The sequence below is a fragment of the Rhinichthys klamathensis genome, unplaced genomic scaffold (assembly GCF_029890125.1).
Source record: "Rhinichthys klamathensis goyatoka isolate OS25496 unplaced genomic scaffold, OSU_Roscu_1.1 h1tg000783l_1, whole genome shotgun sequence".
NCBI classification, from domain to species: domain Eukaryota; kingdom Metazoa; phylum Chordata; class Actinopteri; order Cypriniformes; family Leuciscidae; genus Rhinichthys; species Rhinichthys klamathensis.
In genome coordinates, this window is record NW_026607180.1 from 259,412 (window position 1) to 284,946 (window position 25,535).

A 25,535-nucleotide genomic window follows, 5' to 3' on the forward strand; every position below is an offset into this window, starting at 1 on the left:
CTCTAGGATGCACCCCTGCGCGTTTTTATCCCATCGTTTATCACCTGCTGAGCGTAATTATGACATTGGTAACAGAGAGTTGTTGGCAGTCAAGTTAGCGCTGGAAGAATGGCGTCACTGGTTAGAAGGCTCAGGGGTACCTTTTATCGTATGGACTGATCATAAGAATCTGGAATATATCAGAACCGCCAAAAGACTCAACTCTAGGCGGGCTCGGTGGGCACTTTTTTTCGGACGTTTTGACTTTTCTCTCTCGTACCGCCAGGGTTCCAAAAACATCAAACCCGATTCTTTATCTCGTATTTTTGACCAATCCGAACGCCCGTCTACTCCCGAGTGTATTTTACCTGAGACATTAGTGGTCTCCACTCTCAGATGGGAGGTCGAGTCGAAGGTCATGAAGGCCTTAGAAGGGGTAACGCCTCCGCCTGATTGCCCACCGAATCGGTTGTTTGTGCTAGAGGAGTGTCGGTCCAACGTTATTCAGTGGGGGCATTGTTCCAGTGTGGCTTGTCATCCAGGAGTTAATCGTACCAGTTATTTGGTCAGGCAACAATTCTGGTGGCCACTTATGGCTCGTGACATCCGCAGTTTTGTTTTGGCTTGCTCTGTTTGTGCCATTGGTAAATCCTCCAATCGACCCCCAGATGGGTTACTCCAACCGCTGTCTGTCCCTTCGAGACCCTGGTCCCACATCGCACTAGATTTTATTACCGCCCTCCCGCCCTCCCAGGGCAAGACGGTCGTTTTGACTGTCGTGGACCGGTTCTCGAAGGCGGCTCATTTTATTCCCTTGCCCAAATTACCCTCTGCCAAGGAGACAGCGGTAACTGTCGTTGATCACGTCTTTCCCTTACATGGCCTTCCGACAGACGTGGTTTCTGACAGGGGTCCCAATTTGTGTCCAAATTTTGGCAAGAATTTTGTAAGTTACTGGGAGCGACTGTCAGTCTTTCTTCGGGGTTCCATCCCCAAAGCAATGGTCAAACTGAGAGAGCCAACCAAGATTTGGAGAGAGTGTTGCGATGTTTGGTTTCCAAGAATCCTTCCTCCTGGTGTCAACAATTGTCTATGGTGGAGTACGCCCACAATTCGTTACCAGTGTCATCCACGGGCCTCACTCCGTTTGAATATAGTTTAGGTTACCAGCAACCAGTTTTTGCCAGTACGGAATCCGAGGTCGCGGTCCCCTCCGCCCACGCCTTCGTCCAGAGGTGCCGCCACACTTGGATGAGAGCCCGTGAGACTCTTCTCCAAGTGGGGGCGCGCACTAAGGCTAAGGCCGATCGCCACCGGTCGAAGCCTCTCGTATACGTCGTGGGTCAAAAAGTGTGGCTTTCTACTAAGAATATTCCTCTCCGATCCGTATCTAATAAACTTGCTCCCAAATTTATCGGCCCGTTTCCTGTCACCAAAATCATTAGTCCGGTGGCAGTCCGACTCAAACTTCCTCCTGCGTACAGGAGAATTCATCCCGCCTTCCATGTGTCTAAGATTAAACCTGTGTTTCATGCACGCATTAATCCGCCAGTCCCGGTTCCTCCCCCGCCCCGTCTCGTAGATGGGGAACCAACTTATTCGGTTAACCGTATTCTGGACTCGAGACGGAGGGGACGCGGATTTCAGTACCTGGTGGACTGGGAAGGTTACGGTCCGGAGGAGAGAAGTTGGGTTCCTGCTAGAGACATTCTGGATCACTCCCTTATCGATGATTACAATCGACAGGTAAGTCCGTCTGGGAACGCCAGGAGGCGTTCTTAGAGGAGGGGGTACTGTCACGGTGTATGAATTCATTGTCTCTCTCTCGTCTTGCGTGCTGTTGTGTGTGTGTGTGTGTGTAATTGTGGGCGTGGTCACTGATCAGCAATGATCAGCAGCGCCAGCTGGCTTCAATCTGTTTTACCCTTTATATGTTCAGTAACTGGTGTCTCATGTTGTCAGATCGTTGTTCTCCCGGTGTGTTCCTGTCCCCGAGTATTGTTGGCCTCCTGTGGATTTCCCTGTTCGTCGAAGGTTCTTCTTCGAGTTCCTTGCACTTCCACGGATTCTCTTCACTCACGGATCATCTTCACTGGACTGGGAGCACTGCACTGGTTGTTCACCGAGGTCCCTGCGTCACTCTACATCAGCGCTGGATCCTGCCCGATCCTCCTTTCCTCTCCAGCTGTGTTTTTGTGACTCTGACCAAACAGTTAAATACTTACCTCTAATAAAGCGTTTTTGCTATTGCATCTTTCTCCTGTGTTACGTAACAACTTAATTCTGAAAAAACAGAGGTTCTTATTATTGGACAAAAAACTTCCTCACGTAATAACCTAGAATACTGTCTAACACTTGATGGCTGCTCTGTCAAATCCTCGTCATCGGTTAGGAACCTGGGTGTGCTCTTTGATACCAATCTTTCATTTGAAAGTCAAGTATCTAGTATCTGTAAAACCATAGTTCATGCGTTCATGACCTCAAGGCTAGATTATTGTAATGCTCTACTGGGTGGTTGCCTTGCACGCTTAATAAATAAACTACAGCTGGTTCAAAATGCAGCCGCTAGAGTTCTTACCAGAACCAGGAAGTATGACCATATTAGCCCGGTTCTGTCAACACTGCATTGGCTCCCTATTTAAACATAACGTATAAATTTTAAAATATTGCTGATTACTTACAAAGCACTAAATGGTTTAGCTCCCCAGTACTTGAGCGAGCTCTTAACGCATTATAGTCCTTCACGTCTATTGCGATCTCAAAACTCCGGCCAGTTGATAATACCTAGAATATCAAAATCGACTGCAGGCGGTAGATCCTTTTCCTATTTAGCACCAAAACTCTGGAACAGTCTTCCTAACATTGTCCGGGAAGCAGACACACTCTGTCAGTTCAAATCTAGACTAAAGGCAAGGCAAGGCAAGGCAAGGCAAGGCAAGTTTATTTATATAGCACATTTCATACACAATGGTAATTCAAAGTGCTTTACATAGGAGAAAATAAAATAATCAAAACAAATAAGAATAATTAAAACAGTTTAGAATAAAGAATAAAATAAAGTACAGTAAAAACAGTCGGACGAACAGTGGCACAGTGCTCGTTCAGTAAATGCATAGCTAAACAGATGTGTTTTGAGTCTGGATTTGAATGTGACTACTGTAGGAGCACATCTGATCTCCTCTGGAAGCTGGTTCCAGCTGCGGCTGGCATAATAGCTAAAAGCAGACTCTCCGTGCTTAGAGTGAACCCTTGGTATTTCTAGCTGATGTGATCCTAATGATCTGAGTGATCTGTTTGGTTTATATTCAGTGAGCATATCTGCAATATATTGAGGTCCTAGGCCATTGAATGATTTATATACCAGTAATAATACTTTAAAGTCAATCCTAAATGTAACTGGGAGCCAGTGTAAAGACCTGAGGACTGGTGTGATATGTTCATATTTTCTGGTCCTGCTCAGAATCCTGGCAGCAGCGTTCTGTATGAGCTGCAACTGTCTTATGGTCTTTTTAGGAAGGCCAGTGAGGAGTCCATTACAATAATCCACCCTGCTGGTGATGAAAGCATGCACAAGTTTCTCTAAGTCTTGACTGGAAACAAAGCATCTAATTCTTGCAATATTTTTCAGATGATAGTATGCTGATTTAGTTATTGCTTTGACATGACTACTGAAACTAAGGTCTGACTCTAGAGACACACCCAGATTCCTGACTTGATTTTTAGTTGTTAGACCCCTAGCGTGAAGGTATGCGTTCACCTTGAGAACTTCATCTTTGTTTCCAAACGCAATGACTTCAGTTTTGTCTTTGTTTAACTGAAGAAAGTTTTGGCACATCCAACCATTTACTTCATCAATGCATTGGCACAGGGAGTCAATGGGGCTGTAGTCGTTAGGCGATAGGGCTAAGTAGAGCTGTGTGTCGTCTGCATAGCTGTGGTAAGAGATTCGGTTCTTTCTCATTATTTGGCTCATTGGGAGCATATACAGGTTGAATAGGAGTGGTGCAAGAATTGAGCCTTGAGGGACTCCGCATGTCATGGATGTCCACTCAGACTTATGGTCTCCTATACTCACATAATAACCTCTCCCTTCTAAGTATGACCTGAACCATTTTAGGACTGTCCCAGAAAGCCCCACCCAGTTTTCCAGCCTGTCAAGAAGTATGTTGTGATCGACAGTGTCAAATGCAGCACTGAGGTCGAGTAGTACCAGCACTGATAATTTGTCTGTATCAGTATTTAAGCGAATATCGTTTATTATCTTTATGAGAGCTGTCTCTGTGCTGTGATGCGATTGGAAACCAGATTGAAAATTGTCAAAGTATCCATTCAAGCTAAAGAATTTGTTCAGCTGATTGAAGACAACTTTTTCAATGATCTTGCCTATGAAAGGAAGATTTGAGATCGGTCTATAGTTGCTTAAGATGGTCTTATCCAGATTGCTCTTTTTCAGGAGGGGCTTGACAACTGCAGTTTTCAGGGAGTTTGGAAAACTACCAGAGAGAAGTGAGGCATTTACCACTTCTAGGAGATCTGCTTCTAAGCTGTTTAACACACTTTTGAAAAAAGATGTGGGAAGTGCGTCAAGGGCGCAGGTTGATGTTTTAAGGTGCTGTACGGTTTCTTCCAAAATTTTGCCATCAATTTCTTCGAAAACAGACATAGTAACTACTTTCTCAGGTTGTGGTCTGATCTGTTTGACCCCAGCGCACCTTAAGGAAGAGCTGGTCACCTTTCTGATATTATTGATTTTCTCAGAGAAGAAAGAAGCAAACTCACTGCACTTGCTGTCTGAGAGCATTTCACTGGGAATCTGGCTTGGGGGGTTTGTCAGTCTCTCTACAGTAGCAAAAAGAGTGCGTGTGTTGTTTAAGTTGCTGTTTATAATATTCGAGAAGAAAGTCTGTCTAGCTTTGCCTAGTTCCATATTAAAAGCATGGATGCTGTCTTTGTAGATGTTATAATGGACTACAAGTTTTGTCTTCCGCCACATGCGCTCTGCTCTTCTGCATTGTCTTTTCATGTTTTGCACAGCTGTTGAGCTTCTCCAAGGTGCTTTTTGTCTACCACTATTTTTCCTGACTTTCACAGGAGCAATGTCATCAATTAAACTTTAAATTTTTGAGTTAAAAGATTCAAGGAGAAAATCAACAGAGTCAGCAGATATGCTTGGTTTTAAAGATATAGCCTTCATAAATAGCACACTAATGTTCTCATTTAAGCATCTCTTCTTGACAGACACAGATCTAGCTTCAATGGCAGGAGTGATCAATATATCAAAGAAAATACAGAAATGATCAGACAGTGCTACATCCTTAATAACAATCGATGAGATGTTTAGACCCTTACTGATAAGTAAATCTAGAGTGTGTCCACGATTATGTGTGGGTCCATGTACATGCTGAGTCAGATCAAAATTTTTGAAAACAGTTTTGATTTCTTTTGCCATATTGGTTTCTGCATTATCTATGTGAATGTTAAAATCTCCAGCAATGGCAAAACAGTCAAACTCAGAGGAAATTGTTGATAACAGTTCTGTAAAGTCCTCAGCAAAGACTGGAGAGTATTTTGGAGGCCTGTAAATAATGATAAGTAAAATACGTGGAGCACCTTTTAACACAATACGCAGATATTCGAAAGACGGGTAATTCCCAAATGATATTTGCTTACATTGATAGACATCTTTAAAAAGAGCAGCTAAGCCCCCGCCTCTCTTACCCGCTCTGCAAACACTCATAAAAGTAAAGTTACGAGGGGATGATTCATTGAGGACTGTTGTACTGCTGCTGTCTTCTAGCCAAGTTTCATTTAGAAACATAAAGTCCAGGTTATTTGTGGTTATTAAGTCGTTGACTAGAAGTGATTTATTTTTAAGTGAGCGGATGTTTAAAAGTGCTAACTTGACAGTCTTACTTTTTGTCCCCACAGCGATCTTAGTTTGGCGTGTAATAGGCACCAGATTAGATGGGTTTGCTGTACGGCTTTTGAAGGCCTTAGATTTTCTATCATGTAATTGAACAGCAATAGAGAAAGATACAGGCACACTGGGTTCCCGCTTGTTTTGTAAACATTTCAGAAAGTTACTGTTATCATAGCGGGGACCCGACACATATCACTGAGAGTTGGTATCAGTTGTTTTTGGTTCACCGCGAGCCGCTGGAGGATGGTGTGGGCCCTGGCGCTGTGGCAGAGGCCGAAGAGCTCTCACAGGAGGAGGAGGAGGAGGGCGAGCTGGGCCCGCAGGCTTTGGTGGTTGTGGGGCCTGCCGTTTTTTGGTTGACATCTGGGGGCTTGCAGCAAAAGAGTGGGATAGTTTGGTTCCAGCATACACCAGTTGTTCCATTTTCTCTGAGAAGCACAGAAGTGGAGATGCTGGAGAGAGGGATAACGTGTCTGGTGAGAGGGGCTGTTGTTCTGGTGTTATCGGAGGCTGTAATATGCTGTCCTGTATTCCCTGGCTGTTTTCCAGAAAGTCGTCCTTGGGTGCTGAATCTTCTAGCAGTTCTAGTATGTCACAGTCTGTTTGTGGTGAGCTCTGTGGGCAGGGCTCAGCTGAGATTGTGTTCGTGAGCAGAGGTTGTTGTGGCTGAGTGGTGTTATCATTGTCCTTGTGTGATGTGTCGGCCGCATGTCCATTCAGGTGCAGAAGTGAAGTCCTGTGGTCATTCATACTGTGTCCAGGTGTGTGTGTGCCATTCAGGTTGAGTGGATTGGCACACACTGCAGAAGGATGATGGAGGGAGAAGTAGATATTGTCCTTTAGCACTCTTGAGCCAAGTTTGTTTGGGTGGAGCCCATCCTGTTGAAACAGTTGCCTCTGACTCCAGAAAAGATTGAAGTTGTCAATGAACTTCACTCCTTTTATATTGCAGGTTTTTTTGCAGCCATGTGTTAAGCCCAAGCAACCGTGAAAACCTGTTTGTTCCTCTTGCTGGGAGTGGTCCACTGATGAATGTCTGAACTTTCAGTCTTTTAAGTGTTTCAAAAAGTTCCTTGAAATCCTTCTTAAGGAGTTCTGACTGCTCTTTATGAATATCATTCTTCCCCACATGAACAATGAGTCGATTTGCAGTCTTATGTTTCATCAGAATGTTCTGAAGTTCCCTGTTTACATCAGAAGTCGTTGCTTGTGGAAGGCAGCATGTAGTTGTGTCCCTGCTAATAATGTTTCTGATTATCGAGTCACCCACTATCAGAGTGCTGGGCTCAGCTGCGCTCTGAGCTGAGTGCCGCTGTCTGCTCGACCTTGAGCGCCAGTTAGCATTAGTGTTAGCTACTGGCTTATTCATTCTGTATTCGATTACTTTCATCACATTCAGGGATTCCTCATTCATTAATACTTCAAATCTGTTCTCAAGATGTATAGGCGGTGGTAGGAGACCAGTGTTTGCAATCCTTGTCAGAGCCGTATCTGGGGTAGAGGATGCTACTGCGGCAATGTGTGATGCTCGTGACAATCTGATGTCTCGAGTGCCTTTGGGTCTCGCTCCCTGTTTGTGCCATCGATTTGTAAGTCGATCGGCTTGTTTCTCTACACTTAGTATGGCCTGTATTGGAGCACTAGATTCATGGGACTCACCGGCTGTATGCTGAGGGCGTCCATGATGAAGCTCTGTTGTGTGTTCCGTCTGGTTTGGTGGTCCCAAAAGTAACTTTGTTTCAAGAACTGCAATCCTTTGTAAAAGTCTCTGCCAGTTAGTGCAGCAAGTAGATTCCAGAAGAGGCATTTTCTCTTATCCTTATGAATGTAGGCAGTTGTGTTTTCTCTTCCCCGGAATGTAAGCTTTCAGTGGGAGGCTGGTCGGAGAAAAGAATTCTGCTTTTTTCTAGTAATCAAGCGTTTGAGCACTGTGCTGATTTGCTGAAGTTAAAATTAGGTGATAAAAGGAAATAAAATATAAAAATATAAACGATAGAGCAATAAAAAATATAAAAGCGATAGAGCAAAGCGCGAAGCAGTAAGCAAGAGCGTCCGAACAGTAGCTGAGCAGGAGCATAGACCATAAAAGCATAAAAACACATCTCTTTGGCCTAGCATACACATAACACACTATAGAATTCTATAATTCAATGTTAGGCTGCATAGTTTAGACCAGCCGGAACCGGGAACACTTCCCATAAATCCTGATGTACTCGTTACATCATAAGAAGGATGGCGTCTACGTTAATATTAGTCTCTTTGTTTATTCCGAGGTTTACCACAGTCCGATGGATCCAGGCCGTATCCAGATCTGATGAAGGACCTGCGCCTGGACGCGACGACAACGCAGTACTGAAGACGCGACAAAAATTTCTGTATTATCAATTTTTAAGACCAGACAAGTAGTTTGTTGAGGGTTGATTTGTGAATAAGGACTACACGCCTGCGCACATATATATTCAAACGCACATACCTATGGACTGAACACGTGATGCGCATGTGCGCACCGTCTGCGTTTCGCGGGTTTACGTTTTTGAGGTTTGCGCAGAGATAACGAATAATCGTTTGCACCTTCGAACCTATTTCAGGGAGTACGTTCTCGAGACACCAGGCACTGTTTTGTGCGGATGGGCGGCTGGAGCGCGTTAAGAGTTTTTCTGTTAGAGCGGTGTCGTGTTAGTGGCCCCTAAGTTAATAACTAATGATCTTCGCAACGGTAGTGAATCAATCAAAACTAACTTTAGCTGAACAATAACTTTATCCTAATGCTGTTCTAAAGCCTAAACAATCTGTTACAGTCATTTCTATTATAACTGTAAAGCTGCTTTGAAACAATCCATACTGTTAAAAGCGCTTTATAAATGAAGGTGACTTGACTTGACTCTTCACAATATTGCGCATATAGTAACAGTGTGTTCCTTGTCCCAATCAACCCAAACTCCTATTGCAATAATGACCTGAATAAAAAAGTTCATTCATGTATTAAAGCTGCCGTCGGCAACATTTTTTTGATCATATTCAGTGAAATCGACACTATAATCTGACAGAACAACATAAATAAAGTGGTTTTAGAAAAAACCCCGAGCTTCTAACTCCACCTGGAGCTTGTTATTTGTTTTGCAAAAATCCACAGCTCCCTGTTCATCATGTCCAATCAGCGCAGGGGGGTGTGAGATCTGACTGTCAATCACAGATCGGGCACACGCCACCCCTCGCGCACGTTACAATCACATGCACACGCCTGAAGTTCGCAGAAGTTCGCGCAGTAACGAAGAGTGATGGCGGAAAATCAAGTAAGCTCATTTAGAGTATAAATGACGTTAGCAATTGCAATCTATCGGTACATTAGCAAGGACAGCATACCTTCAAATACTCCATGGTGTTGATGGATGCTGATGAGACGGGCGCGTTCCAGGGCTCTCAAGTTTTGAAGACAGGTAAGAGTGACACCCAGCCGACGGGGGGTTGGATACATTTTTGTCATTGGTTGTTGCGTTAAATCTTACCCAGATACAATAGTGCTATTTTCTGATTGGCTATTGTGTAGCTCGACGAACAACACCAGAGGAAACGCGCTTGATTCATGCCGGTTCCACAGTGAGAGCGGTGCGGCCAGGGTTTTGGGCGCTGCGGCATATTAAATATATTACAAATAGTTTTTCAGCGTGAGAAATACAATGTGTGGCGGGAGAGCGTGACAAAAGACCGAAATGAGTGACTGTCACGCTCAATGCGTGACACTTGAGAGCCCTGGCGTTCACTGAAAATCTGGTGCACACGCACTGACGAGCATGAACTGGGTGGGAGGGTATCCGTTGATAGTGGGGGAGGGGCATGAGAGTTGTAAACATTCAAAATTTTCCTAAATCCACTCAATCTGCCAGACTTGCCGACTGGAGCTTTAATTGCTGTGTCCGTAAATGGTGTGATACAGTGGTTCTCCACCCTGTTCCTGGAGCACAACACTGCACATTCTGAATGTCTGACACACACATTGAAGGTCTTGAAGTTGCTCGGGTTTTTTTGGGGGGGGGTTACACTAGTGATGCGCGGGCCGACTCGTAACCCGCCTATATTAAATATTTGGGAATATCTATTTTCGTATTTTATTAGGTTATTTGATAAGGTTACAATACGAATGCCATAGCAACTTAACTTCCGTGAGGTCCCCAAACCTTTGGCGTCACGTGACACGTCACGAAAGTGGCGCACCAAGCAGCTCCGCAGCTCCCGCCGCCAGCCACGACAACAACAACAACGGAGAAATAAAAGTGAAGATGGAAGACGAGGTGCGGGAGAAATTGAGGTCGGGAATTTACCTGATTAAATTGAAAAGAAAAATAAGGTTAGGCTGCTAAATCTAATGTTTGGGAGCTGTTCTCAGAAATAGTTGCAGCAGGAGACAACAGTAGTATCGGCTAGGTGAAGTGCAACTCGTGTGAAAAATATACAAACAGTAGCGCCACAAAACGGGCACTTCCAGCATGTCGAGACATATTTGTGGGGGGTCTAAGAAATAAAAAATGGTTTAGCCTATTAGATGAATACAAATGCTGCTTTGTAAATGTTGAAAATGTTTATTAGTATCTTATTGATATGACCTGATTTATGATTCATATTCATAATCATCTCTTGTTGCCAGTTTACAGGGGGATGTTTCCAAGCACTTTCAGGCTGAAATAAAGGCTGTTTTCATTTACATTACAATGCCTAGTATGTCTATTTAACGGTCGCGGGTGCGGGGCGGAGCGGGTTGTAAAGATAGATACAGTGGTGCGGTGCGGGCTGGGGCGGGCCAAATAATTTCATAAAAGCGGGACCCACGGGTTGGAAAAAAAGCCGACCCGCGCATCACTAGTTTACACCACAAAAATCATCTGCTTAAACACAACCCATTCTCACTCCCAAGACATCTAATTTGTGCAGTGCTGGGGGTCCCCAGGACCAGGGATGGGAACCACTTATAGAACCACGTCTCTACTTCTCCTATACCAAGGGTTCTCAACTCTGGCCCCGAGATTCACAAGCTAATCAAGGTCTTCAGGATTGCTAGGAAGTTACAGGCAGGTGTGTTTGATTAGGGTTGGAGGTAAACTCTGCAGAAGAGTGAATCTCGAGGGCCAGAGTGGAGAACCCCTGTCCTATACATATACACATAGTCCACACGACAAAATAACTGAATTTACACAAATCATCCCGTTCAAATTCTTTGCCTCAGTAAATTCCTCCTCCCAAACATTTTGATAGCAAATATGCTCATCCAAAATTTTGAACAGATTTAATTTAGACTTTTGTCTTAAATATAGAAATGGATCAATACACATCAGAGTACATAAAATATGCTCAATGGAAGCTCAAACATGCTTGCATATGACACCAGAACTAATGCTGTTTTTTCTTGCACATCAAGGAAATACAGTTGAGCTTCCATTTACCATATTTGATGCGACTCAGTTTGTGTGCGTTATGTGCTGGGTGTCAGTGAAGTGGGAAAAGAGCCAGAATCCACTTTGACAGTCTTGAACACAAAGTGTTGTGGGATGCGGATATCCTGCAAGATGGTCCTTACAATCTGGAACATGCAGACAAGGCCTTGAAGTAGGCGCAGAAGGTCCTTAACCCTCTGGGGACCAGAAACGCGCCGGCGCGTTTTGCTCGTTTTTTTTCACATAGCAGAAAAATAGACTTAAAGTACTACCATAATTTCTGTTCATATAGAGTTAAGAAATATGAGAAAATAATCTGTTAAATGTCTACTTTTTTATGTGCCCACATACAATCGAAATAAAATATTGTGCTTTTGTAAAATAAAGAAAATAAACAGGGTGTGCGTTCTGCCTCTCCGTCACCGTGAACTTTTTTTCTGGAGCACGTCTCTAATCTTCAACACAACTCAGCTAATACTATTCACCCAGCCATAAGCAATATATCTTTTAAATCATTTGAGTTTGTACTTTTAAATGATCCGATTCAAAACTAAAATAAATATTCTCCGTTTATGTCATCTATATAAAAAGAGAGACGTGTCAGCTGTTCTAATTATCTTTCTCTCAGCTCATTATCTCTGGTAATGTGACACGCCCACGGAGAGCACGCGCTATTCAAACGCAAATATGTGAAGCAACACATTGAGACGCGTTAACGCCCATAAACTCTGAAAACACTATATTTTTTAGTCAGATTAATCTACTGTCGTCTTGCGCGGCTATATGAGGAACAATCCTGGGACATTTACCACAGAACAAGTGCTGGTTTATTTTCACTTCGAGGATGAGCAACAGATCAGCTGAGAAGAAAGTGTTTTATGCAAGTGCTTTGTTCTAATCGCGATATAGAATAACGTTAGTGTCTGTAAACGGAAAAATAGCATACTGTTTTTAAATGTGAATCATGTTTGTGTGTGTGTGTGTGTGTGTGTGTGTGTGTGTGTGTGTGTGTGTGTGTGTGTGTGTGTGTGTGAATGAATGAATTAATGAATGAATGAATGAACGCACAGATACACACTGTTACAGACTAAATAAAAGACAACATTTCGACTAGTTTTGGATAAAGTTTTTACTCTAAAATAGACATCAAATAAGCTTTTGTTAGGAGTTTCTGCTCATATGTTAAATATATAGTATGTTTTGTCAATAAACTAATCAACTAAGATGTTAAAGTGTTTGTTCCAATGCAAGCTATATCAAAATAATGAATCCTCAACTTTGAAATATGTATGATCAAACTAAGACATTTATGGAAAAAGACAATTTTCTTTTCAAGATGTTTCAAACTCTAACTTTGAACTGAAATAAAACCATGTCTATATGGTGAAGGGTGTGTGATAGAAGTGTCCAGACGTATGCACCCTGTATTTTAAAGAAGAACATTTAATTATTTGCGATACATTATTCATTCACAAAGAATTCAAGGACATTATTCATGTCCCTAAAGGTTGGAGTATTCCTCATTTTTTAAATTAAGGCATTAAGATTTTTTTTCCCTCTTTTTAGTCAACTTTAGCATGGGTGTGTTCACTTATTCTAAGCAGTGTGCGTGTGTGTGTGTGTGTGTGTGTGTGTGTGTGTGTGTGTGTGTGTGTGTGTGTGTGTGTGTGTGTGTGTTTGTGTGTGTGTGTGTGTGTGTGTGTGTGTGTGTATGTATGTGTGTGTGTGTGTGTGTGTTGTAAATAAATCCAAACAATCTAAAAGCCATTCTTTTTTAAATCTCCTCATTCTTTGTGCAAGGCTCCTGATAATGATAGGGCCTGATAGCACCTAATAGGGCCATTATGGGAGGGTCTTTGTCTTTCTCAGGTGTGACATGCCACACATATTAATGAGAGATCACGCCTCCTCGCATAAAGCTTTCTCAAACAAAACACGTCATTAAAAATATAAAAGACTTTATTGACTTATCTGAATGAGTAGTCAGGATGATTCTCACATAGTTTTGGAGCAAATATTCTAGACTATGTGATACAATTTTCAAAAGTCTTGTGAAGAAATAATCAATATGTGTTTTGGGGTCTTATTTCAGCAACTTTCATTTTTATTTTTTTCAATAACCACGCATAAACTTTATTCTCTTAAAAATACAAACACAGTGTTCTCTTACGAGAGGTTCTCTCGTATTGCGTAAGTTTAGCTTACGCTACGGGAAAGATTCATCTTCTCGAGATATTGAAGCAAAAAAATTATCCTTAATTTTGTATTCATTGTCAACGCAGTGCAGCAGTTAGCAGACCTAGAGCAGGCCATCTCGCGTGCTCATTGGCTGCCCTGCTGGCATCTGCTGCAGCCTACCAGTGAGCCCCGCGTGACGTCGCGCCCAATGAAGGGCGCTCGCGCCTTCATAGCGTCACAGCCCGCCAGAATGGGCGTGGCTTAGCGTATAAAAGAAGGGGCTGTAGGCTGACTTCCCTGATTTTTCGACTCTTCAGCGAGCTCTCCGCATCGCTGGATCAGAGAGAAGCCACCGCCGCCGTCGAACAGCGAACAGCCAGCTTAGGACAGCGCTGAGGAAGCCGGCCGTCTTCGCCACCTTCAGCCATCCGTGCGAGCTACGCTATCCGGCGACGTATCCTTTTTACTCTGTTGTATTCTCTTCTAGCTTACTCCTAAAAGAGCGCGAGTGTCTTTTTAAAGATGCCTCGCATTTCCTGCGGCTCGTGTAGGGCCCCGGAGACAGCCGGAACCTGTGGCCACTGCGACGCGCTCGCCGGAGAATCTCCCTCGAGCCTCGCTCTCGCCTTCCCCGCCTCTCTTCACCGACGCGCAGCTGCCGCTCACGAGCCTCACTGCCGTCGCGTCTGAGGATGAGGTTGAGGGACACGCCACAAGGGACTGCTGTTCTAACCGCGGCTAGCTTCCTTTACGTTACAAGGAAGCTACCGCGCCCACCATAGAAGCAGTCACTCCGCCCTTTGTGGGACCGCGCAGTGATAAGCGCCGTTCCCAAAGGCAGCCGGAACCTGTAGCCACAGCGACGCGCTCGCCGGAAAGCCTCCCTCGAGCCTCGCTTTTCACCTTCCCCGCCTCCCTTCACCGACGCGCAGCTGCCGCTCACGAGCCTCACTGCCGTCGCGTCTGAGGATGAGGTCGAGGGACACGCTATGGACTGCTGTTCTAACCGCGGCTAGCCTCCTTTACGTTACAAGGAAGCTGCCACGCGCGCTCTTATCTGCTCGCGCTACTTAAGCTTTCGTAGTTTCCCCCGTGGCTCAGTGGCTAAACTCAAAGCTTTTGCGCCAGAGACCCGTGTTCGATCCCAGCTCTCGCAGCAGAAAAAATGTATGCAGCTCTCCTCTATGAGCTCGCGACCAGCTTTCTTACGAACAGAAAGCGAGCGCATGCGTCACCGGCGAAGGAAGGAGAGAGTGTGGTTTTTTGTCCCGCCGAGGCCTGACAAACCCCCTCTTTTTCTCAAACATTTTCCAGCTCCTCCTAGTTCGTGCGGCTGGTAATGTCTATACTGCAGTAGAGAGCCTGTTATAACACGCACGCCTGCAGACAATGCCGACACGCACACGAAAACTGTGATGACGCTCTCTCTCTTATCTGCTCGCGCCAACTAAAGCTTACGATGTTTCCCCTGTGGCTCACTGGTTAAACCCTAAGCTTTCGCGCCAGAGACCCGTGTTCGATTCCCGGCTCTCGCAGCAGAAAAAAATTATGCAGCTCTCCTCTCTGAGCTCGCGACCAGCTTTCTTACGTACAGAGAGCGAGCGCGCGCCCCCGAGCGCATGCGTCACCGGCGAAAGAAGGAGAGAGTGTGGTTTTTTGTCCCGCCGAGGCCTGACAAACCCCCTCTTTTTTCTCAAACATTTTCCAGCTCCTCCTAGTTCGAGCGGCTGGTAATGTCTATACTGCAGTAGAGAGCCTGTTATAACACGCACGCCTGCGGACAATGCCGACACGCACACGAAAACTGTGATGACGCTCTCTTTTTTATCTGATCGCGCCAACTAAAGCTTATGTTGTTTCCCCTGTGGCTCAGGGGCTAAACCTTAAGCTTTTGCCCCGGACACCCGTGTTCGATTCCGGCTCCCGCAGCAGATAAAATGTATGCGGCTCTCCTCAGCGAGCCGCCGTATTCAAGTTTATTTCCCTGTCAGTCCCCTTCAATCAGGCTACTGCAGTGGTCCATTTAGCAGCCAACGAGCCGGCTCATTTGCCCTCTCGCATGCACACATACGCCGTTTTCACGGCGACCCAGAGAAAATCTCAAAAGAGTATAATGTCTGGTCCGGCTCACGCCGTTGGTGTTTTAAGTGTAGTGAAAGTGCCCACGCCCCAGTGTTCACCCCTACACACAAGCACATCAAATCTCGTGTCACTCACAGAGCACACTCTCATAAAGCGCAGAAAGGCCGCTCGAGTGTTGAATATAAGGAATGTGTCCACAGGTCTGTGCCCACTATCTGCCCGCTCTGTTACACGGTCAATAAAACAGGTTATGAATGTAAGTCTCGTGCCCGCCGGAGAGCATTCACGCTTACTGACACACACCTCCCCCCGGGCGCCGCCTGCGCGTTTAAATGTTATCACAAAACGCAGGGCATTGATAAGACGCTCCCCATCCGTTATGATCGGGGCGTCAAATACACTTGTAAGTCTCGTGCCCGCGCACACGCGCTCACGCTTACAGAAAGCTTTTCCACCCAAAGCGCTGCTTGCGCGTCAAAAAGTGAGAATAAAATGTTCCCCATCCCTTATGATTGGGACACCTCACATAAATCAGACGGTCTCGGCTTTCAGCGAGAAGCCATTGCCCAGAACTGAGAGCGCGCGCGCTGCGCTTTCGGCTCCGGCTCAGTTTCACAAGCCCGCAAATGGCGGCGATCTGAACCCGGAGGCCATTCGCCCCCTAGCGGCTCACATAGCTGCGTGGGAAACTATCCCAGGGATTTCAGAATGGGTTCTGAGCACAATAAGCAGGGCTATACACTTCAATTCATTCGCCGTCCCCAGCGCTTTCGAGCCCGGACCGCGACGATAGTGAATGCGGAAGTAGCACACCTACTTCACGCAGAAATAGCAAAGCTGCTGTGCAAAGGGGCTATAGAAAAGGTGCCGCCTTCTCTGAGCGAGTCAGGCTTTTACAGCCGTTATTTTCTCGTACCCAAGAAGGACGGAGCCTTCAGACCTATCCTAGATCTGAGACATTTGAACAAAGTGCTTGTGAAAAGACTGTTCAAAATGCTTACGACCAGGAAAAACCTCGCGCACGTTCGCCCGAGGGACTGGTTTATTTCTCTAGATCTGAAGGATGCCTATTTTCAGATTCAGATAATACCCCGTCACAGGCAATTTTTGAGATTCGCCTTCGAAGGTCAGGTATATCAATACACCGTCCTGCCGTTCGGCCTGTCTCTGGCACCCCGTGCATTTACGAATGCATGGACGCGGCGCTCGCCCCCCTGAGAAGTCAGGGGCTGTGAATAATGAACTATCTGGACGATTGGCTGATTTTGGCACAGTCAGAGACAGAGCTGCTATCTCACAGAACAGTGCTTCTCAGTCACCTGGAAAGCTTGGGTCTCACGGTCAACTGGACCAAGAGCTCATTACTACCCAGCCAGTCAATTTCCTTTTTAGGAATAGAACTGGACTCGGTGACCATGTCGGCTCGTCTATCGGCACAGCGCGCGCTCCGTGTTCGCCACCTAGCCGCGTCTTTCCAGAAGGACAGCTTTCTCCCTTTGAAAACATTTTAAAGGATGCTGGGCTGTATGGCATCAGCTGCAGCGGTGCTCCAGCTGGGCCTACTGCACATGCGCCCGCTCCAACGCTGGTTGAATGCTCGCCCGTCCCGCCGAGCTTGGGTTTCTGGCGGTCAGAAAATCAGAGTGACTAAGACCTGCATAGCGGCTCTGCAGCCCTGGTTAGTGGCCGACTGGTACCAGCTGGGAGTGATGATGGGAACCATCTCTTATCGGAAAGTCATTTCGACAGACGCGTCCAACTGGGGTTGGGGCGCGCTGTTCGAGGGCAGACCGGTCTTCGGCCAGTGGTCAGACCAAGAGAGGTGTTTTCACATAAACTGTCTGGAGATGATAGCGGTCGAGAATGCGCTGAAGCGCTTCCTCCCGTTCATACAGGACCAACATGTTATTGTCCGCTCGGACAACATGTCTGTGGTATCCTATGTAAACCGTCAGGGCGGTGTCAGATCCAGAAATCTCTGCAATCTGACAGAACGCCTCCTTATTTGGTCTCAGATGCACCTGCGCTCGCTGAGGGCGGCGCATGTGCCTAGCCATTTGAACGACGGCCCAGACAAACTGTCCAGGGACAACGTTCCCCCAGGGGAATGGTCCCTGGGCCCCCAAACGGTCCAGAAACTGTGGCGCCTATTCGGCAGGGCGGAAGTCGACCTATTTGCGTCAAAAGACAACGCTCAATGCCCGACGTTCTTCTCGAAGGACGAGGACGCGCTGGCCCAGGTTGGCCCAGCCTCCGGCTATATGCTTTCCCTCCGGTCTCTCTGTTACCACAGGTGATCAAGAGAATCAGGGAAACGCGCCACTCGGTGCTCCTTATAGCCCCGCGTTGGGAGAATCAGATTTGGTTCCCGGAGCTAGCACGGCTGTCACATACAGCTCCGTGGCCGATTCCGGTGAGGGCAGATCTCCTCTCTCAGGCTCGCGGCACGATCTGGCATCCCCATCCAGAGCGCTGGTCTCTGCACGCATGGTTGATCAACGGGTACTCGTTGCCCTGCCAGAAGGAGTAATGAACACGATCGCGCAGTCTAGAGCCCCTTCCACGAGAAGGCTCTACGCGTCTAAATGGTCGGTGTTCTCTGGATGGTGCACCGACAGAGGTCTGGACCCGCGGACATGCGGGGTGGCGCATCTGCTCTCCTTCCTACAAGAGCTGTTGGATAAGGGAAGGTCCCCATCCACACTCAAAGTATACGTGGCGGCCGTGGCAGCGTTCGCAGAATCGACGCACGGCCAGTCATTAGGAAGACATGAGTTGGTCATCCGCTTCCTTAGAGGAGCTAGGAGGATGAACCCGCCGCGCCCCCCGTCGGTTCCCATGTGGGATCTTTCACTGGTCCTAGAGGCCCTGAAAGCTTTTTCCCTTCGAACCACTAAACTCCGTGGGGTTGAAATATCTATCACTGAAAACCATCTTTCTGACTGCACTGTCGTCAGTAAAACGTGTGGGGGACCTGCATGCGCTGTCTGTCAGCGCATCGTGTCTTGAGTTCGGGCCGTATGACTCTAAAGTCATCCTCAGACCTAGACATGGCTACGTTCCTAAAGTGATGGGCACTCCGTTCAGAGCGCAAGTTATCTCGTTGTCAGCTCTGCCAGCATCTGACAGCGAAAGTGATGTGAACCTCCTCTGCCCTGTCAGAGTGCTGAGGTTTTACATTACGCGGTCCGCCTTATTCAGGCGTTCGGAACAGCTGTTTGTTTCGTTCGGTGGGCGCACCAAGGGTCTCGCCTCCTCGAAACAGAGCCTGTCCAGATGGATAGTGGGCGCTATAGCAGCCGCTTACGCGTCAAAAGGTCTGCAATGCCCTCTGGGCATCAGGGCTCATTCCACGAGAGGCGTGGCCTCTTCGTGGGCATGGTCCAGTGGAATTTCTATCCATGACATATGTGTAGCGGCGGGCTGGAGCTCCCCGTCTACCTCTGTCAGGTTTTATAACCTAGAAGTTCCTGCCTTGCAGGCTAAACTGTTGTCAGTTAAAAGAGAGGTGTATTCTGCCCAGACCTCCTGCTCAGATCACTCTCACATGACTCAGCTCTCCTAGTTGAGCTGCACTAAGTAGGGTATGTGCCATGTGCCTATACAGACCGGCGCGCTGCTCTGTATTCCCTATGTGTGCGTATGTACAAGTGATGGCCCGCGTGGCTGGCCACCTTATTCTCCACCTTACAGGGTTCCCCTGAAAGTTCGGGGTCTCATGGTGGAGAGGCGCGCACGCTTGGCGCGCACGGCGTTGACAAAGTGTTCCCGTAGCGTAAGCTAAACTTACGCAATACGAGAGAACCTCTCGTAAGAGAACGATACTCGGTTACTAACGTAACCTCGGTTCTCTCTAGAGAGGGAACGAGTATTGCGTAACCGGCCGTGCTCGCGCCACGAGCGACTTCGCTTCAGTTGTCGAAAAACCAGGGAAGTCAGCCTACAGCCCCTTCTTTTATACGCTAAGCCACGCCCATTCTGGCGGGCTGTGACGCTATGAAGGCGCGAGCGCCCTTCATTGGGCGTGACGTCACGCGGGGCTCACTGGTAGGCTGCAGCAGATGCCAGCAGGGCAGCCAATGAGCACGCGAGATGGCCTGCTCTAGGTCTGCTAGCTGCTGCACTGCGTTGACAATGAATACAAAATTAAGGATAATTTTTTGGCTTCAATATCTCAAGAAGATGAATCTTTCCCGTAGCGTAAGCTAAACTTACGCAATACTCGTTCCCTCTCTAGAGAGAACCGAGGTTACGTTAGTAACCGAGTATCGTTTCCCCTACCATTGTTTTGAAATCCAGTCATAAAAAATAAATTTACTGTATAACGCGGAATTTCATGGAATTTGTCAATCTTTTGAGGAATAAATAGAAAGCAGTTCAGTATACACTTGAAATCAAATCGCGATGTAGACAAGTGTGTGTGGATATTAAACCACAAAGACAATTTAAATACGAATCCTGCTTGTTCTGTGTGAATGAATGGTGCAGCCGACGCGCAGTTTCATTTACCCCACACACACACACACACACACACACTGAAGCACGTGTGACGCTTGCGCTGTTTTTTGCCTATATGAAGACACAAATGCATGAACTTCCTCTCCAGGCTCTAGATCCACTCCGAAAGTCACTTCGTGATCATTTAACCGCTTCATTTGAGAAAAACTATCATTATGACATAAACACACAAACTCAAAAGGTCTTCACGGCAACCCGTCAAAATAAAAGTTCGGTTTAACCTGACAGAAATATATTACCGTTGTAGAGTAGAATTTAGATATGTCCCAATGTAATAATACTAACACTAATCCAAATAAATTATCATCAAAACTGAATTTAAGGAATAATCCATGTTTTAATTTTAACAGTAAAGCTCATTGTGCAGCACGTTATTTGTTAAAAAGTTTATGATTAAAATTGATGATAAATGATAAAATTTGTGTTTTATGTCTTCATTTTATTACCAGAAAAAACACAACACAGAATTAGTGTGACATTTTTTTTAATTTTTTTTTTTTTAAATGTTGTATACGTTTAATGATTCATAATACACTATTTCAATTAATTAGACATGCTTTTTGATTGCTAAAAAATTTACACCACGTATCCGTAACACGCCCGCTCCGCAACACTAGCAGTCCACCCCCCCCCCCCCCCCCCCCCCTGAAAAAAAATCCTAGGGGAAACACTGAAACATGTACATACATGTTGCTCACATATCATGGTAGCCCCGTTTGTGCTTTATAGAGTGAATTTACACTTTTGCCATTAACATGTTTATAAATAACTGAAAAAACCACAAATGTCAGTGCATGTCAAAACATCCCAAGGGCCCCAAAAACACCCTGGTCCCCAGAGGGTTAACAATCTAGAACAACCTGGTTGCAAATGTGTCTGTAATGTTTTCTGCCTAACTGGGCCAGAGACACGGAACTTGGTCAAGGGTACTGTATCCCTTTTCTAAAGAAGAGATTGCAATTTGGCAATCTTTATGATGTGCAATGATTGGCTGTTGGCATCAGAGGTGTAGCCCACCCTTCTTTCCCCCGTGGAACTAATTTGCATAATCTAAAGCACACACAGAGTCTTTATCTATCTATGCATTAATCACTTCCCAAACCACCAAACCTCCAAAACCCATTTGGAGTCCAGTCACTGCTGTTGCGTGGCACGTAAAGGATCAAGCTTCATCTGGCAGTTGTCCTCGTAGCCTTATTTGACGGCGCTGGACATTTGTTTGTGTTAGCCCACCAAGATCCAATCAAAATGCAGTCAGAGCGGGACAACACCATAACACTGGCTCCTAGATTGCTCTAGAACAGGGGTGTGAAAGGGACTTTCCTGCAGACTTCAGTGCCAACCTGCTCCAACACACCTGGCTGTGGTTTTCAAGTAATCCTGAACGCTTTGGTCAGCGGATTCAGGTGTGTTTGTTGAGGGTTGGAGCTGAACTCGGCAGGAAGGTAGTTCAGTCAAATTTCATTTTCAAAAAATGTCTAAAGACACATATTTTTCGTCAGCACCTGACCAATTAATACTAGCACTTAGCTTTTCTATTCTATTCCATACTATTCTATTTGTTTTGTTTTTTATAAAAACAAAACAAAAAAACCTTGCTATGTGTACTGTGCTAGACTAACTGAGACTTGTTACAGCACTTGTATACTGTTGCCCTCTTGTTGGTCTGATTGCTTCTATTGTTCTCCTCATTTGCATGTCGCTTTGGATAAAAGCGTCTGCTAAATTATTAAATGTAAATGTACGTTTTTATTTGTTTCTCCAGACCCAGAAGTGAGGAACCCTGCATACCACCATAATTAGTTGACTACAGACATATTAACAAAGAACAACAATCTAATTTAATGTTTACTCCAAATGGCCAGTCTTTCCCTATGAAGGCCCGTATGATCTCACCCTCTGCAGAAAGATGACTCCCTCCTGAGTCTCCTCGTCTGTGGTGACGTTGAACACACCGGGTGCATCTCCATCTATTATGCGGTAGTCCATCTCCGCATTGAAGCCGATATCAGCATCTGCGGCTTTCAGTTTGGCCACCACTGATGAGACCGGCAGAGATTCCAGCACTGAGAACTGATACGACTCTAGAGGCAGAGAGATGTTCAACATTAGCACTCTAAACTCATCCAAACCTGTTATGAACCTGCCAATGTCCAGGTCAGAAATCAAAGGAAAGGAATTAGAAATGTGATTTTGTTTGATGAAAATATAAGCAAATTAATTAATTTACATTCATTTTAGGATCATTATGATTTTGTATTTTTTCATGAAAATTAAGCACATTTTCCTGCAATCCACTTAACTATATTTTTAGCCTAATGATATATCTGTCACAGGAAGTTGTAGGAGGGCAGACGAAAAGTAAGAATAAAGTTCCAATATGAAGTTTAATGAGGGTAATACAAATAACACTCAGACAGGCAGGGCAACACACACTAAATGTAACGTAGATCGAACAAAGGGAACTTAAATACACATGGTGATTAACCAAAAAATGAACAGTTGTGATGATAGAGTTAGAGTTGTCACAGATGAATGGTGGGAAAATCAAGCAAAGGAACACATGTGATTAGAGAATACAAACTAAAAGTCCATGAAAACTAAACAAACTGAACATAAGTGTGACAATATCATTGTAATATTTGTAGGAATACAATATTAGTAATAATATAATACAACAAAATTACTGTTATTGCATAGTTATTTATTGTCCTGGTGTGTATTTATTGTTTGATTATTAAAATACAGTTGAAAAAGGTACGTATTTTCAATGATTTGGAGCGATAGTGAAGCAAACAACAAAACTATAGCATTACTACACGCAAGCTCCTGCAACACGGGAATATAGATACAGAAATGAGAATTTAGGAATAAAATGAGAAAATGTTTAATCCTAATAGGCATGATTTTCTTCATCCAAAATATGATTTCTTATTTTTTTCTTTTTGTTTTAGGGTGAAATGTGTCTGTTTTCGTGAGCCTGACCCAAAATGAAGAAGGCTAAAAAACAACAATATATAGGGACAAAAATGCCATTATTTTATACCTCCATTACTTTAGCTTAATAGAGGTATATAATGTGGCGGAGCGCATTATATAGAGCGCATGTGGCGGAAGACAAAACTTGTAGTCCATTATAACATCTACAAAGACAGCATCCATGCTTTTAATATGGAACTAGGCAAAGCTAGACAGACTTTCTTCTCGAATATTATAAACAGCAACTTAAACAACACACGCACTCTTTTTGCTACTATAGAGAGACTGACAAACCCCCAAGCCAGATTCCCAGTGAAATGCTCTCAGACAGCAAGTGCAGTGAGTTTGCTTCTTTCTTCTCTGAGAAAATCAATAATATCAGAAAGGTGATCAGCTCATCATTGAGTTGCGCTGGGGTCAAACAGATCAGACCACTACCTGAGAAAGTAGTTACTATGTCTGTTTTCGAAGAAATTGATGACAAAATTTTGGAAGAAACCGTACAGCACCTTAAAACATCAACCTGCGCCCTTGACACACTTCCCACATCTTTTTTCAAAAGTGTGTTAAACAGTTTAGAAGCAGATCTCCTAGAAGTGGTAAATGCCTCACTTCTCTCTGGTAGTTTTCCAAACTCCCTGAAAACTGCAGTTGTCAAGCCCCTCCTGAAAAAGAGCAATCTGGATAGGACCATCTTAAGCAACTATAGACCGATCTCAAATCTTCCTTTCATAGGCAAGATCATTGAAAAAGTTGTCTTCAATCAGCTGAACAAATTCCTAAGCTTGAATGGATACTTTGACAATTTTCAATCTGGTTTCCGATCGCATCACAGCACAGAGACAGCTCTCATAAAGATAATAAACGATATTCGCTTAAATACTGATACAGACAAATTATCAGTGCTGGTACTACTCGACCTCAGTGCTGCATTTGACACTGTCGATCACAACATACTTCTTGACAGGCTGGAAAACTGGGTGGGGCTTTCTGGGACAGTCCTAAAATGGTTCAGGTCATACTTAGAAGGGAGAGGTTATTATGTGAGTATAGGAGACCATAAGTCTGAGTGGACATCCATGACTTGCGGAGTCCCTCAAGGCTCAATTCTTGCACCACTCCTATTCAACCTGTATATGCTCCCAATGAGCCAAATAATGAGAAAGAACCGAATCTCTTACCACAGCTATGCAGACGACACACAGCTCTACTTAGCCCTATCACCTAACGACTACAGCCCCATTGACTCCCTGTGCCAATGCATTGATGAAGTAAATGGTTGGATGTGCCAAAACTTTCTTCAGTTAAACAAAGACAAAACTGAAGTCATTGCGTTTGGAAACAAAGATGAAGTTCTCAAGGTGAATGCATACCTTGACGCTAGGGGTCTAACAACTAAAAATCAAGTCAGGAATCTTGGTGTGTCTCTAGAGTCAGACCTTAGTTTCAGTAGTCATGTCAAAGCAATAACTAAATCAGCATACTATCATCTGAAAAATATTGCAAGAATTAGATGCTTTGTTTCCAGTCAAGACTTAGAGAAACTTGTGCATGCTTTCATCACCAGCAGGGTGGATTATTGTAATGGACTCCTCACTGGCCTTCCTAAAAAGACCATAAGACAGTTGCAGCTCATACAGAACGCTGCTGCCAGGATCCTGAGCAGGACCAGAAAATATGAACATATCACAGAAGTCCTCAGGTCTTTACACTGGCTCCCAGTTACATTTAGGATTGACTTTAAAGTATTATTACTGGTATATAAATCATTCAATGGCCTAGGACCTCAATATATTGCAGATATGCTCACTGAATATAAACCAAACAGATCACTCAGATCATTAGGATCACATCAGCTAGAAATACCAAGGGTTCACTCTAAGCATGGAGAGTCTGCTTTTAGCTATTATGCCAGCCGCAGCTGGAACCAGCTTCCAGAGGAGATCAGATGTGCTCCTACAGTAGTCACATTCAAATCCAGACTCAAAACACATCTGTTTAGCTGTGCATTTACTGAATGAGCACTGTGCCACTGTTCGTCTGACTGTTTTTACTGTACTTTATTTTATTCTTTATTCTAAACTGTTTTAATTATTCTTATTTGTTTTGATTATTTTATTTTCTCCTATGTAAAGCACTTTGAATTACCATTGTGTATGAAATGTGCTATATAAATAAACTTGCCTTGCCTTGCCTTGCTGACATATCCAGAGGAATATCTGTTAAGTTTTACCAACCAGTTTTTCTCTTTTCAGTAGCACATCTAATGCCTTTTTTTATTTGAATTTTCAATAAGGGCAAGAATATCTGCAGGTCAGTTTAATCACACAATCTCAGGTTTCCCTCAGATCTATTATGGAATGCTGATGTTGAGACTCATGAAATGATGAGCGTCATTAGATGTCTCTGTGTCTGTATTATCATGTCTCCCTCATGGAGAACTGGCGTGTAAA

The 25,535-nt window shown here is 44.8% G+C and overlaps 1 protein-coding gene across 2 annotated transcripts in view; it reads right to left on the minus strand.

Moving 5' to 3' along the window:
• The window catches only part of LOC130077869 (cadherin-7-like), a 186,261-nt gene that overhangs the window by 79,935 nt on the left and 80,791 nt on the right, over positions 1-25,535 (minus strand). For both annotated transcript variants that reach the window (XM_056243261.1, XM_056243262.1), the window contains exon 6: positions 22,000-22,187. In XM_056243261.1, coding sequence (XP_056099236.1) covers positions 22,000-22,187 — 188 coding nt within the window. The remainder of the gene's footprint in view (positions 1-21,999; positions 22,188-25,535) is intronic.